This window comes from Dama dama, chromosome 29 (assembly GCF_033118175.1).
Source record: "Dama dama isolate Ldn47 chromosome 29, ASM3311817v1, whole genome shotgun sequence".
Classification (NCBI taxonomy): Eukaryota; Metazoa; Chordata; class Mammalia; order Artiodactyla; family Cervidae; genus Dama; species Dama dama.
In genome coordinates, this window is record NC_083709.1 from 64,310,298 (window position 1) to 64,325,687 (window position 15,390).

Here is a 15,390-nt window from a genome sequence, read left to right on the forward strand (position 1 = left end):
CAGGGAGCTCAGGGCCCAGGCGTTGTAAGGGGGCCAGCCGGCTGACAAAAGGAAAAGGCTCCGCAGCCCAGGCCAACTGGCAGGCCGAGGGGCTGTCAAGAACTTCATGCTTCCCCTCGGACACTCAGAGGACTTCAGGGCTTGAGCTAAACACAGAGCCACAACGTGGGGCATCTCAGCACACCGAAGTCAGCAGGCAGCCGGGCTTTTAGGCAAGCGAGAGAGCAGGCACTGGCACGGTTTGTCCAGCCGTGCCCTCTGTTAACCCAAACACTTACAAAAAGTCACTACTGCATCATGCCTGGCAGTAAGAGTCAACAGTCTGAACTTCCAGTCCATCCAATCCCAAAGGTCTTGCTTTTCTCTCCCTCCTGTGGGTTTTGTGGGTGTGTGTGTTTTTTCCTGCTTCCTCAAATATTAGCACTTAAGTAGCAATTGTGAACTGACAGTCTACAAAAATCTCAAGCCCATGGAGTACGTGGAAAATATTGCAACACATCTACTCAAATTTTTGCATGCACTTCAGAATTTTCATAGCCAAAGAAAACTATACATGTCAATTTACACTCTCACCAACAGTGTAAGAGGGTTCCCTTTTCTTCACATCCTCTTCAGCAATTTTGTTTGTAGATTTTTTAATGATAGCCATTCTGACTGGTGTGAGGTGACACCTCACTGCACTTTTTTGATTTGCATTTCTCTAACAGTGAGTGATGTTGAGCATATTTTCAGGTCTGTTGGCCCTCTGTATGTCTTCTTTGGAGAAATGTCTGTTCAGGTCTTTCGCCCACTTTTTGCCTGGGGTGTTTGTTTTTCTGGTGTTGCACTGCATGAGCTGCTGGTATATTTTGGAGATTATAATCCTTTGTCAGTTGTTTCATTTGCAATTAGTCCTAAATGAGGTGGATGAACTTAGAGCCTATTATATAGGGTGAAGTAAGTCAGAAAGAGAAACACAAGTATCGCATGTTAACGCATGCATGTGAAATCTGGAAAGGTGGCACTCATGGTTCTATTTGCAGGGCAGCAATGGAGACACAGACACGGAGAACAGGCTTGTGGACACAGCGGGGGAAGGAGAGGCTGGGACAGCCTGAGACAGTAGTGTGGAAACATACATACACATGTAACATACATATTACATACATATTATCACATGTAAAACAGACAGCAAGTGGGAATTTGCTCTGTGACCCTGGGAGCTCAACCCAGCACCTTGTGACAACCTAGCGGGGTGGGATGGGGAGGTTCATGGCGGGGGGGGCGGTTCAGGAGGGAGGGAATGTATGTATGACTGCGGCTCACCCGTGTAGATGTATGGCAGAAACCAACACATCGTAAAGCAATTATCCTTCAATAAAAAAATAAACCAAAAAGCTCTATGTGTGTATACGTCAAGACACACGATTTTTTTCTCCCTTTCTCCAACAAAGTAACAACTGTCTTTAATTCACCCACACACACACACACACCCTTTTTTTTTTCAGGATAATAAAACTCTCTTCCAATTCAAAATTTGATTTTCTACATTACATCAAAAAGAAAAAAAAAAAGAAAACACACCTCCCAGCCTTTATTCTGCCAGAATTCACTTCCATAAAAATGAACCAAAACTGTGCTCTGTTGTTCACCCATCCCCTTAAATGAAAAAACTCAACACAAAGCTATTCTCACTGGTAGCTGTATTAACTACTTAACGCTGTTGCCTTCCAAGGGCACACTTTGCTGTTTGACTTAAATAAGGCATCTTAATTCCTCTAGACCGTGTGTGTGTGTGTGTGTGTGTGTGTGTGCGCTCAGTTGTGTCCAACTCTTTCCAACCCTACAGACTGTAACCTGCCAGGCTCCTCTGTCCATGGGATTTTCTTGGCAAGAATACTGGAGTGTGTTGCCATTTCCTCCTCCAGGGGATCTTCCCGACCCAAGGATCAAACCCACATCTCCTACACCCACCTGGACTCCAGGTGGATTCTTTTACCACTGAGCCACCACAGAGGCTGCCAATAAGAGATTAAAAAAGGAGAGGGGAAAAAAAAATGTCCTTTTGAACCTATAGACAAATGCTCCTGATCTTAGAAGTAAACAAACAATAAAAATTTTGAGGGGAAATACTGGAAAGCAAACAGTTCAGACGCAGGAAGGAAGGAAACTGGACTTGGAAAAACAATAGGGAGCATGGCCTAGAATTCCAAATACAGTGTACAGTTTAAAAGGAATCAATAATAGCGCCAATAGCAGATTCTGAGATCAGCTGTCCTGAGACGGCCCAAGTACAGGCTCCTGCACAGAGAACTCGCTCAGTCCTGAAAACCACCCTATCCAGTCGGTGCTACTGTCATCCCCAACCTTCTTGCCTGTTTTTTTTCCTTTGCAGGGAGGGATAATTAATATCCAAGGGAGGCTGGAAGGATTTACAGAGAGCTCCTAGGTGGCTAAATGGTAAAGAATTTGCTTGCAATGCAGGAGACAAGGGTTTGATCCTTGGGTCAGGAAGATCCCTTGGAGAAGGAAATGGCTACCCACTCCAGTACTCTTGCCTGGGAAATCTCATGGACAGAGGAGTCTGGCGGGATACAATCCATGGAGTTGCAAAGGGAGTCGGCCATGAGTCAGTGACTCAATAACAACCTACTGTACAATTTCTGGGGCACATGGAGCTCAATACATGGAGCTAAGACTATTTTCTCTCATGTCCCAAATAAGCCTACTCCTGGTGGCCCAGTAGTGAAGAATCTGCCTGCCAATGCAAGAGACACAGGTTCGATCCCTGAGTCGGGAAGATCATGGCAAAAGGAAATGGCAACCCACTCCAATATTTTGCCTGGGAAATCCCATACACAGAGGAGCCAGGAGGGATACAGTCCATGGGGTTTCAAAGAGTCTGATACGACTTAGCGACTAAACAATAACCAACAATAATAAACCCAAGAAGCTGACTTTTGAAAGCCAAAGTGCTGAAACAGACAAGTGTCTGAGAACTGAGTGGGCACCTGCAGCTGCAGGTTGCATGGGGACCAGATGCCCTTCCTCCATCGCAGGGGCCCAACCATTTTTCTCTCCATACCAGACCAAGATGCAGATCAATGTTTAAAACCCCCTTTCCTAAACCAAAAGCAACCTTTTTATTTACACTCACTAATCCATAGAAGCCTTTCAAATGGCACAAATAAAGGCGGCTGCATTTTGTTCTCTAAATCAATTTTCTCCCCAGCCATCAACTAGATGTTCCTGCACAGAGAAAGAACAGCCCTTCCCTTCTAATTCAAAAATCCATACTGCCATTGCCCTTGCAAACTGCTAAACAAGCAGTATCGGCAAGTCACTTGTGTTCTGTAATATATTTACTGCAAATCCCAATGGCTCACCTCCTAATGCAGTTTTTTATCGCATCTGTGCGTGTCAATACACTGGCCAGTCACCTTACTTGTAAGGGGCTCTGCCCAGCTATTTGCTCAAGGCATCAGGAGGGCACAGAGGACAAAGGCTACACTCCTAGAGGCCCCAGCATTGGAGGGCCTCCTCCTCATGCCAGGATCCTGAAAGAGGTTTTGGTCTCCGGCAATGCACATCCTAATACTGCCCACAGCATCTGAGAGGCCACCTTCAATTCTCCATCAGGAGAGCTTCCATTCACACAAAGTTCAAAATCAGAGTCCTAATCAGAGTCCTTCCCAGTTTCCTATCTATCAGCACTTAAGCTGTTCCCCTGGTGAATTTGCTGATCACATCTGAAAGGTGCATTATCAAGCACCAAAAGGGGAAGGGGAATCTGGCTTTTTTAAGTACAAACCTCTGCTTTCAGGTGACAGCATAAGAGCAAGCACCCCAACACCACTTAATGGTGGATCATCTAATACAATCACACCAAAAACACAAAGGACAAGTTAGAAGGAAAATGTTACAAAATGCAATAAACACCTACTCAGATGGAATTCTTAAGAGTATACTTGGAGAAACTCCCCTTCCATGTGCATCAGCCTCAAAGGTTGCTAAAGAGAGGCTTGTTGTAAAGTAAAATAAATAAATTAATTAATTTAAAAAAAAAAAAAGAAAGGCTTGAATTATCTATTTATCTTTCAGGGTGAGCAGACGGCACGCACGCTCTATGCAAGATATGGGACAGGCAGAGATATTACAAAAATGCTACTTTACAGACTCTTGGGATCAAATAGGTGGGTATAATACAAGGTGTTCACTTTACATTTCTTTCTCCTTTTCTGTATATTTGAAACTCTTCATAGTAAAATGTTTGGGGTGGGGGATGAACTCTGTTAAGATAAGTAAATCATGCCCATGTTCAGTCGGGTCTGACTCTCTGCAACCCCATGGACTGTAGCCCACCAGGCTCCTCTGTCCATGCAATTTTTCAGGCAAGAATACTGGAGTGGGTTGTCATTTCCTTCTCCAGGGAATCTTCCCGACTCAGGGATCAGGAGTCGCATCTCCTGCAATGGCAAGTGGGTTCTTTACCACTGAGCCACCTGGGAAGCCTCTGTAAGTAAATAATCAACAGTATGATTATTAAGAAACCTGGTGACTAGGTCAAGTCTAATGTCCTGGGAGAAGCTTGTAATGCAGCTTATCCGCAGTTCTGTTAGTGGCTGTGGTCATCCTGAGGAGACAAATGGTGGTTCCCAGAGCAGTAACCCAGACCTCAGCAACATACTACATACTACTTCTGTTTTCTCTCTTTTTATCTTTTTACTACAAACTGAAATATATTACTCTAATTAAACTTCCCTAGGTAGCCTCTGTAGATACTTGACTATAAATCATTTTTCCAAAAGAAAAACATCTGAGCAAAAGTGGTTGGATGAGATTAGAACTGTAATCCTACAAAACATCTGGTGAAACCAAACAGATTTCACTCTTAATTTTATCATAAGGACTCATACTGGTACTCCAGATTCAAGTTTTTAATCTAGATTACATGGACTTGCTGATGGATCTTAAGATGTCCAACAAAGAGCCAAAATTGTCTGGCAAAGCTCCATGTGTATCAAAATGCATATGGTTTTTTGCCAAGCAGGTTTTACCTGATTTTCATATGTGTTCAAGATCCAAAATGGTTACTCTACCTCCTCTGAGGGCACATTAAATGCTACTTAAATGCCTACTTAGGGATTTTCCTGGTGATCCAGTGCCTAAGATGCCACAATCCTAATGCAGGGGGCCTGGGTTCAATTCTTGGTTGAGGAACCAAATCCCACATGCCACAACTAAAGATCCCACACACTGCATTAAAAAAAAAAGAAAAAAGATCCTGCGTGCCACAACTAAGACTTGGCACAGCCAAATACATAAATAAATACTTCTTCTTTTTAATTTTTAAATGCCTACTCAAACTCACTGTGAAAGATGCAAATCTCAAACTCAAGCCTCAAGCAGACTGCAGCATAGTTGAAGTAACAGAAAAAGGCACATGAAAACACTAGTACAAAAATCAGAGCAAAAATAAGTGATGTGACAGCCTCCTGCTGGGAGCAGCCATGGAAGGTCTTGAAGTAAAAAGGTAGTGTTGGTATTTAAACTGGATCTTGAAGGATATTGAAGAAGGCCATGTGAACTTTGACCAAAAAGCCTGGACATTTAAGAAAACAGAAAAACACAAAGCATGTTTTAGGTATGAAGAAGGGACCCATTTGGCTGGATTAAATGACCTGGAGGGAAGAGGATGGAGGTGACCAGGTAAGACTGGCAGGGACAGTGACCAGAGGCAGACACAGAGGCTATGAGTGATGGGCAAAGAGGCAACCACCAGAGAAATTAGGAAAATTGGGCATACCAAAGAGATGAAAAGACCCAAGCCCCTCACTCACTCCCTTAAAGACGCTCCCTTCCAGGATGAGCGTTCCAAGACTGTTTACAATGCGTGTTAACATGGACCCTGGAGTCAGGGTGTCCCAGGGGCCACACCGGACAAGCCGACAGGGAGCCCCAAGACTGTGAGAACTTGGACGTTAACCCCTCCAATTAAAGTTTCCATTTATTATACATGTATACAACAATCAGTATAGTAACATACTTACAGAACTTACCAATTCATAAGTAAACAAGTCTGGGGATACGTTTTTAAACTTTTTACTGAGAGGGTGTACAAAGCTAGTGAGATCACTAAAGACAGTACTATCAAACCCAGCTTAGAGAATTTCCTGGAAGTCCAATGGTTAAGATTTGGTGCTTTCACAGCTGAAGATGCAGGTTCAATCCCTGGTTGGGGAACTAGGATTCCTCAAGCCATGCAGCAGAGGGGAAAAAAGAAAGGAAAAAAAAAAAAACCCAGCCTAGTATCACGTGTATTTATTTCAGCGGTTTAACAAGTAGCATGATTTGGACATACAAGTTCAAATGTACCTATGTTCTCAAAGACAACTTATTCCACTTCATCAAATGAATAATAACTATCTAAGAGATCAAACTGCCAACATCCACTGGTTCATCGAGAAAGCAAGAGAGTTCCAGAAAAACATCTATTTCTGCTTTATTGACTATGCCAAAGCCTTTGACTGTGTGGATCACAATAAACCGTGGAATATTCTGAAAGAAATGGGAATACCAGACCACCTGACCTGCTTCTTGAGAAACCTATATGCAGGTCAGGAAGCAACAATTAGAACTGGACACGGAACAACAGACTGGTTCCAAATAGGAAAAGGAGTACATCAAGGCTGTATATTGTCACCCTGCTTATTTAACTTAAATGCAATGTACATCATGAGAAACACTGGGCTGGAGGAAGCACAAGCTGGAATCAAGATTGTTGGGAGAAATATCAATAACCTCAGATATGCAGATGATACCACCCTTATGGCAGAAAGTGAAGAGGAACTAAAGAGCCTCTTGATGAAAGTGAAAGAGGAGAGTGGAAAACTTGGTTTAAAGCTCAACATTCAGAAAACTAAGATCATGGCATCTGGTCCCATCACTTTATGGGAAATAGATGGGGAAACAGTGGGAACAGTGTCAGACTTTATTTTTTTGGGCTCCAAAATCACTGCAGATGGTGACCAAAGCCATGAAATTAAAAGACGCTTACTCCTTGGAAGGAAAGTTATGACCAACATAGATAGCATATTGAAAAGCAGAGACATTACTTTGTCAACAAAGGTCCATCTAGTCAAGGCTATGGTTTTTCCAGTGGTCATGTATGGATGTGAGAGTTGGACTGTGAAGAAAGCTGAGCACTGAAGAATTGATGTTTTTGAACTGTGGTGTTGCAGAAGACTCTTGAGAGTCCCTTGGACTGCAAGGAGATCCAACCAATCCATCCTAAAGGAAATCAGTCCCGAATATTCATTGGAAGGACTGATGCTGAAGCTGAAACTCCAGTACTTTGGCCACCTCATGGGAAGAGCTGACTCATTGTAAAAGACCCTGATGCTGGGAGGGATTGGGGGCAGGAGGAGAAGGGGACGACAGAGGATGAGATGGCTGGATGGCATCACCGACTCGATGGACATGAGTTTGAGTAAACTCCGGGAGTTGGTGATGGACAGGGAGGCCTGGCGTGCTGCGATTCATGGGGTCGCAGAGTCAGACACGACTGAGCGACTGAACTGAACTGAACTGAATATCTATTGAAAATAGGTACACTACCCCTTTCCGCATGCACACCCACTATGCTTAATAGCAATTTTTCCTCTATTTGGCAGGTCAAAAAGCTGATTCAATGAACAGAATTCTTCTGGTCTGATTTTCCTTATACTCAAAATAGCCTTCCCCAGTCCCTTTTCCGGCAAACATATTTTGTGGTCAAAGAATGACCAAGTAGCAAATAATGCTACTAGAAAAACTAGAAATGTGTTTGTTTTATCTAGTATGAAAACATGGGGGGTGGGATGAAGGTAAACAATATTCTCATGGTTATGACTGCTATGCTGCTTTAAAGTAGGCAAACAGAATTAAAAATTTACTAGGTACCAAAAATTGAAATGTAAAATAATGAAACACAGAATTGTTTGAAATCACAGGTTAGTTGGTAAAATTTTGTGTCAATATTTCTTGTAGTTTCACAAAAAGCATTATGGTGACTGGGTGATCTATAAACTGAACAGTTCTGTAATCACTGTGGTCTTGCAAACAATTTTAGAAACCATTGTTTTTTCTTTAGCCAAGTGAATAGTAATACAGGAATCTCTTAATTTATGTTAAAATTTCAGTGTAAACTTTTTTCATTTTTCCAATCAAACCATGCCTCAGAAAAAAGTTAGAAAATCTCTCCCACACCTGAGGGACCCATGCCTACACACACACACACACACACACACACACACACACACACACACACACACACACACACACACTCTCTCTCTCTCTCTCTCTCTCTCTCTCTCTCTCTCTCTCTCTCTCTCTCTCTCTCTCTCTCTCACTCTCTCTCTCCTTGAAGCACCAAGCCATATTCATGGAAGATTCCTATGGCACATTTCTTACTACAGAATTCACCAGTTCCATTATCGAACACTATTTTTGAAGCTATAAATGCCTAATCTTGTCAAATCAGCCAACCTCCCAAAACAGCTGTCTAAAATTCAATTAAAGACCATTACACCAAATACTCCGCATTAAGCATACTAGTCCTGAGAATTCCAATTTTTAAAAATCTGAAGCAACAGCTCAGTACCAGGGATGGGGAGGGCCGGGGGCGGGGGGCACAGGACATGAGTGAGTCAGTCAAGGCTTAATGAGAGCCCAGTCACTTTCTTTGTTCCCTCAAATTTAATCCAAGCCCAGAGACCACAAAAGTTTAATAAAAGAAAAGTCGAAGACTCAGATCTAGGGAAACTCAAAATGGTTCCAGGAGCCAGTAACTGAATATATCTTTAGTGAAACTACCACACAAGATATTTGTTTAAATATTTGCTAAAGGAACAGATTTTCCTTTCTGCGTTTCTTAATAAACACTATTTGAAGGGAACTTTGAAGCCTCTGGACAGACTCTCCTCAGCGGACACATACACGGAGCTGGGTCTGAAGCCCAGTGGGCGATGCTCCTTGCTCTGGAGGAGTGAGTCCCCTCTGGAGGACAGAGCTCTTCGTCAGAGTTTGTCTAGTCTGACTACCCTCTTCTCAGAGCAGGAAACCAGGGTCCAGGCAACTTGTTCATGACCCACCCCATCACTAACAGAGTCCCTAGTGAGTGACTTTAGTCAGCTCTATCTTACACCAAGATAGATCCCACACATCACTGGGACATTTCACCTCTCCCTGCCCTCTGGAGATGCGGAGCGGAGGGGAGGGGAGGGCGGCTCTCTGACCCCACATGTGCCTCCCTGGCCTCACCTCACCCTATGCCCAACCCTGTCAGATTCTGCCCCCACATAACATGCTGGCATTTTGTTCCTCACGGGTTTTTTGACTTTGATTTCGAACTTTAAGGATGGGATGGAGAGGGAGGCGGGAGGGGGGATCGGGAAGGGGAACACATGTAAATCTATGGCTGATTCATGTCAATGTATGGCAAAAACCACTACAATATTGTAAAGTAATTAGCCTCCAACTAATAAAAATAAATGGGGCAAAAAAAACAAAAGTATTTAAAAAGCTTGATGGTTGGATGGCATCATCGGCTCAAGGGGCATGAGTCTGAGTAAACCCCAGGAGACAGTGAAGGACAGGGAAGCCTGGTGTGCTGCAGTCCATTGGGCTGAGAAGAGTGGGACACAAATGAGCGCCTGAACAAACAATTAGGCTTTCTGACACCTCCCTCAAACTCTGTGCCCAAGGCCAATGCCTCACTCGCCTACCCTAGTCCTGGCCCTGGAAAGAAAACCACAATGAGCCCAGCTGTGGAAGGGGTCAGGAGGGTGCTGTGTAAGGAGTGAAGGATTTGCCTGGCTAGCTGATAAAAACAAACAAAAAAAAAACAAAGGCTCATCTTGCACCTCGGAATCTAGGTTCTACACAGAGGGAGCTTTATCTCTTAACTCTTACTTGTAAAGGACAGGCCTGGCTAATGAAATGAAGTGAGGGACCACTCCAACCTTGATGACAGCTATCTTCTCTGTATTACAAGATGGAGCTTTAACTCCAAGTGCCTACTCAGCTCCATTCAGAGACGCTGACTTAAAAAAGAAAAAAAAAAAAAACAAGATCTCAAAATGAGAAGGTGTAGACTGAAAACCCACATGGTTTAAAAGCAGGAAGAAAGGGAAAACGTACAGACAAAATAATGAGGGTCAAATCTAAGGAATTAACCCATGAGTGAACCCCTAACAGTTCCACCACAACACTTTTAAAACACTACTGAAGAACATTTCTTTCTAGACAGGAACTTTAGAGCACTTACCAAAACTGTGAAAGCAGTTTTAACTTCAAAATTTATATGGTCTGAGACACTGTGCTTGCTGAATTATCACACAGAGTTTGGAAATGTTCAGCTCTCATCTGTTTTGTTTTTTTTTTTTCCCTCCTTCTCCTCTCCTTCCCCACCCCACAATCAGCACTGCAGAAAACTTTCCTACCAGTCCTTACATTTATTTTTAAATTCTTCCACCACCCTGGAGAGCCCTAAGCTCTTCAAAAGAATACAGGCACAGAGAGGCAAAGTAATCAATCAAACTCACTGCATTGCTGGGTTTCAACTAGGAATCCTGATAACGCATTTCATGGTTTTTTTTTTTGGTTCTTAGGCCTATTTTAACCTGCGGACAGTATTGCTCAGTTGGTTACAACCTTCTAGTTGCCCACAGCTGTAGCCCCACCCACCAGTCAGTACTGCTGATTTTCCTAATTTCTACAATATGCGCCTTGCCCCAGGGTGTCTTGCAAATGGTGAAATTGGTCAAAACAGATAAAGATCGAAAACAGGCACGCAGCAGAGTAGATGTAGGTCGCTAACACAGGCTCAAGTGTGATTCCACTACTGGCCTCATCCTCCAAGGGCAGCAGGGTTGGGGCAGACAGGGAAGAAACCCTGAATGCAGAACCAGGTGACCCAAACTCAAGTTTCAGTAGATCTTGGCCCTGACAAGTTGCAGACTCTGAGCATCTGCCCCCACATTACAAGGCAGAGCACAACACCTACCAATCTAACACCTACCCAATCTACTTCACAGGACAAGGCCAGCTGCTTTTGAAAACTAAGTGCTGTACGAATTCATGCCACTAATGACAATTTATTATAATGACAACTTACTATAATGACAACTTATAAAGCATGGCTTTATCAATGTGCTGAACAGGTACACAAGTGGGATAAATAAGCCCTATGCACGGATTTACAGTGCATCTTGTTCCCCAAAATATCAAATGAAATAATACCATGCCACATGACAGGGGAAAAAAAAAAAACTTTATCAAGCTGCCAAACACTGAGCACAGTCCTATCCTCAAAAACAGCTAGACTCACATTAACCTATTTTTTCATATACCTGAACACTGGTGGTATCAGTCCAACTTTCATGAAAAGTCTCCACCTTCCTGTATAGAGATATCTAGAGTTTACATGACCTACCTGAAAAGAGACAGACAGGCGGGAAGCTATAAAAAGCACAAAGGAAAAAAAATTTTGTCTTCATGCTGCAATTAGAGATTTCAATATCCATGACCACCCTGATTTCATTGACTTTTTGGTAACTGGCCACAGATGGCAGCAAAGAAAATAAGGGGAAGGCTTATCAGGAAGTGTTGACACAACATAAACACGGACTGCGGGCACCAAACCAGCTAAGGAAACCACAATTATACCATTCTTGATCTGGATGTACTTCCACTTTCAAACTTCCAGACGGAAAAGGTGGTGGTGAGATTTGACACTGAAATCTCTCAAGCTCACCCCTCCACAAAGCCGCTGAAAGGGGAGGAGGAAAGCGGTCGTCACACGGGAGACAAACCTTAACAACATTAAAGCACTCTCCATGGAAAGTTTCCCCATCACTGCATTTTTTTTTTCCAGTAACAAAGATGTTGTCAGAAATGACAATTTTTTGTGTCCCCTGATGATGCCTTGCTAGCATTTGGTTATAAGCTATAAAGCAGGACTAATTTCAGCCTGTCAGGAGTCTTGCTAATGCCCAGTTTCCCCCTAGAGAGAATTCCTGTCAAATCTAATGAGAGCTCCAAAGGCCCTCTCTACAATATAATGAGCACTTAGGCCATGCTGGTGATCAGGCGGCAAAAAGCATCAATTTGAGCCTGGCTACACCCTGGGGGCCAGACGTCACCAGTTTTAATAAGAATTATGATTACTAGCTGCACCAAATGCCTCCTCAGAACTTATTATTAATGTGTGACATTCAGAAGGATGTTTTTCAAATGTAAGGCCACTTTAAACTGAATTACAGCAAGGCTTTGCATACCACTCTAGTTAAGGGTCTGTCAGCATTTACAATATAAACCAAATTTCAGGGGGCTTAATATCCTACTATGGAGAACATAACATCTCTCAGCTTTTCACATTTTTCAAATTACTGAGCCAATTATACACAACATATTATTAACGCACACTGGCTCATGAACAGACAATATATACCCATAAATGCCCAATGGAGTCCAGAAACTCATTAGGAAACTATTTTCACACCATGGGGTTCCTGATCCTCCTCCTCCCTTCTTCCTTTTGATAGAGGTCCTCCACCAAGTAACCTACAGGAACCCAGGAGAATTTCACACCTCCTGTAGCTCCCCCAATAAATTCAGCACCAATACACATCACACAGAGGTGGCGTTCCCCTGTACGGAGTCAGTGAGGTTATTACACCCTTTGAGTTTATGAGTTTAAGAGAAAACTCAATCTCCTCCTTACCCTTCCAGAAAATTTGATGGGGGAAAAAAAATGTGCCTTTAGGGTAACTTTAAAAAAACAAAGTGGCACATTAGAACTCCTCCACCAAGTTTATTTGCATAATTCATTTAAATGACCATATATCTTTTAGTATAATTACTATCAACAAGTTACAATTGCCTCAATCAGGCACTGGCCCCTTTAAGCACACAGAAACAAAGACATAAACCCAACAGAAACTAGGCTACCAAGTCTGCAAATCAGAACAGAACTGGCATTTTTAAAGGCCCAATTACACTGCTAATGAAAAGCCCTGAACTTAACCATCTCCTTCCAAACACATATCTGAGAACAGATCTAAGGTACACGATGATAACATAACATTATGAAATCTATGATGAATTAAAAATCAAAGAGTGCAGAGTTACAAAAGCAGAATTCAACTCTGAAACACACTTGCTTAATGAAAGTCTTTGAATATAAGGAAGATCTGAAGGCTGAACTAATCAATTTCTTCACTGTGCCCCAGCCGGTCAGCCATGCTCTTTAATTTAATGAAACAAGGGTTTGAGATGAAATAGCACATATACATCAAGTAAGAATTGTATTGTTGCACTTTGAAATGTGTCCAACTGTGCAACTTTATCTGATGATAATTTTTTAAGAGGCAATCGATTTCTAAAAGACTTATTGTACCAGAGTCTTGATGAAAAAGTGAATGTCAGCATATCTCCAGAATACTTACACCCTGCCATTAATGCTTTCTTTGGCAGACAATGACTACTCAATTGAGGGTCCTTTGGGCTGAGCAATCATTTAGCTTTTCTTCTCTTATGAGGTCCTTAGTGCCTTGTTCCAGCTCAATACTCTTTTTATACACCATTATAGTAGCCATAAGTGTGAATTTTATGGGAACTTGCAAACTCATAGTCATAGCTTGAGCTTTCCAGTCACTAATCTTTTCATGCTTTTAAAACCACTAGGACTGAAACAACTCCCAACATAAGCTGTGGTCATAAAAGGATGCTTTTTTCACCTCCAAACCTGTATCAACTGAGACATTTTTTAAAAAGTTGTCTGCTAATATGCCACTAATCCTGAGTGTCGCTTTATGTAGCCCCCAAAACTCCACAGTTCGTCTTATACCTTGTTTAACCTGAGTAAAGAAACTCCTGAATACCCGTCTTTCCCCCAAAGGGCCACACTTCTTTCCAAATCAGCACAAAAACATTAGCTATTCTAAACTTCAGAACTTGACAGCCAGATCTTCCAAGAAGAGAATAAATGTATCCAGGCAGTAAAGTCAAGTCAAAGCCTCGATTCCAGTCTGCCTATAAACAGGCTAGTTTACACTTCCAAAGCACCTCTCACCTAGTAACTTAAACATTCTAAAACTGTCAAGAACCAGTACTTGCTACAGAACACTACCCCCCACTTCCCAAGAAGGGAAACCAAGGCTGAAATATGGCATGCAGATACCTCCCACTACTGAGGACAAAGCCAGTACTATAGAATCATGACTTTATTTCTCATTTCAACTTGAGACTTCACTAAAGCTTACCTGTTTATGCATTTCTATGTTTAATCCATATGACATTTCATAATACTGTAAAAAGAAAAAAGAACCAAGCATTTCATTAACTCATGTTCTGTAATCCTGAGAATACATATTTGTTACTATTACATGAAAAGGGAAAAAACCTAATCTTTGATACCTACCATCACATAGTGCCTCTGCATTTCTGTCTTTTCACTCGCCAGTTTCTCACATTCCAATTTAAGGCTACGAAAACAAAACAGGCAACTTAATGTAAACATTATGTCACTTGTTTTAACATCTGCCTCACATATTTGCACTTCAAGTAAAAACACAGACCAATTTGGAAAAGCCATAAACTATCTAGGTAAACACCCAAAAGCTTTGTCCTTGCATTAAATGGGGAAAAGGAATAAGAGGAACAGTGCAAGGTATCCACTTAAAAACTAAGCTTTTCCTTCTTGGTGCATACCTGGTCTGATGCCAAGACCAAAAGATCTGTCAAAACCTCTGATCTACTCAGAAGACTGATTTCTCCTCATGGTCATCTGTTCACTCCTACTTGCTTCCCTGCATCAAAGTTTGCTTCCCCGGACTTAACCAAAACCTGGCCTTTGTATAACCTTCAGTCTCAGGCATAGGCTGTCACCTCTGCCAACTCAACAGTCTCTTGGTTTGAAAACTGTACCTGTAAAGTTACTTCTACAATTGTTGGTCCCTTTTAATACCTTTGTTTTTTAATTCCCTTCCAAAATATGTCATGTAGCTTCTGCAATTAAAGTGGGCTGAAGTCTTCCCTTCCTGGCAAACATGGTGTGGGCAGGGATGCTTCAAGCTCTGGAGATTATTATCTTCAAGTAGACAAAAGGTCAATAATCAGAAAGCCTCTGACAAAAATAAGAAAGTTCACACCCAAGCAGCTGTGTGTTTTCTCTCTGGCATGATAAAAACAAAACCTGTCATTACAGTTATTTCTTAGCTCTAATCAGCTAAGATTTCATAGAAACAGGGGAAGAAACTAACGTTTCTAGAAAATCTACTATGGACAGGGTGCTTTAAAAATAGCTTTCTTTCATAAATTTTCTGAAGCAGCTTTCATTAGAGGAAGAGACTAAAGATGAGACGACTACAA

General features: G+C 42.2%; 1 protein-coding gene across 13 annotated transcripts in view; it reads right to left on the minus strand.

Annotated features, from left to right (window-relative positions):
* LOC133048892 (transducin-like enhancer protein 1) overlaps positions 1 to 15,390 on the minus strand; it is a 91,403-nt gene that overhangs the window by 74,437 nt on the left and 1,576 nt on the right. For all 13 annotated transcript variants that reach the window (XM_061132803.1, XM_061132805.1, XM_061132802.1 and 10 more), the window contains exons 3-4: positions 14,441 to 14,504; positions 14,283 to 14,327 (exon numbers count right to left, since the gene is read on the minus strand). In XM_061132803.1, the coding sequence (XP_060988786.1) occupies positions 14,283 to 14,327; positions 14,441 to 14,504 (109 nt within the window). The remainder of the gene's footprint in view (positions 1 to 14,282; positions 14,328 to 14,440; positions 14,505 to 15,390) is intronic.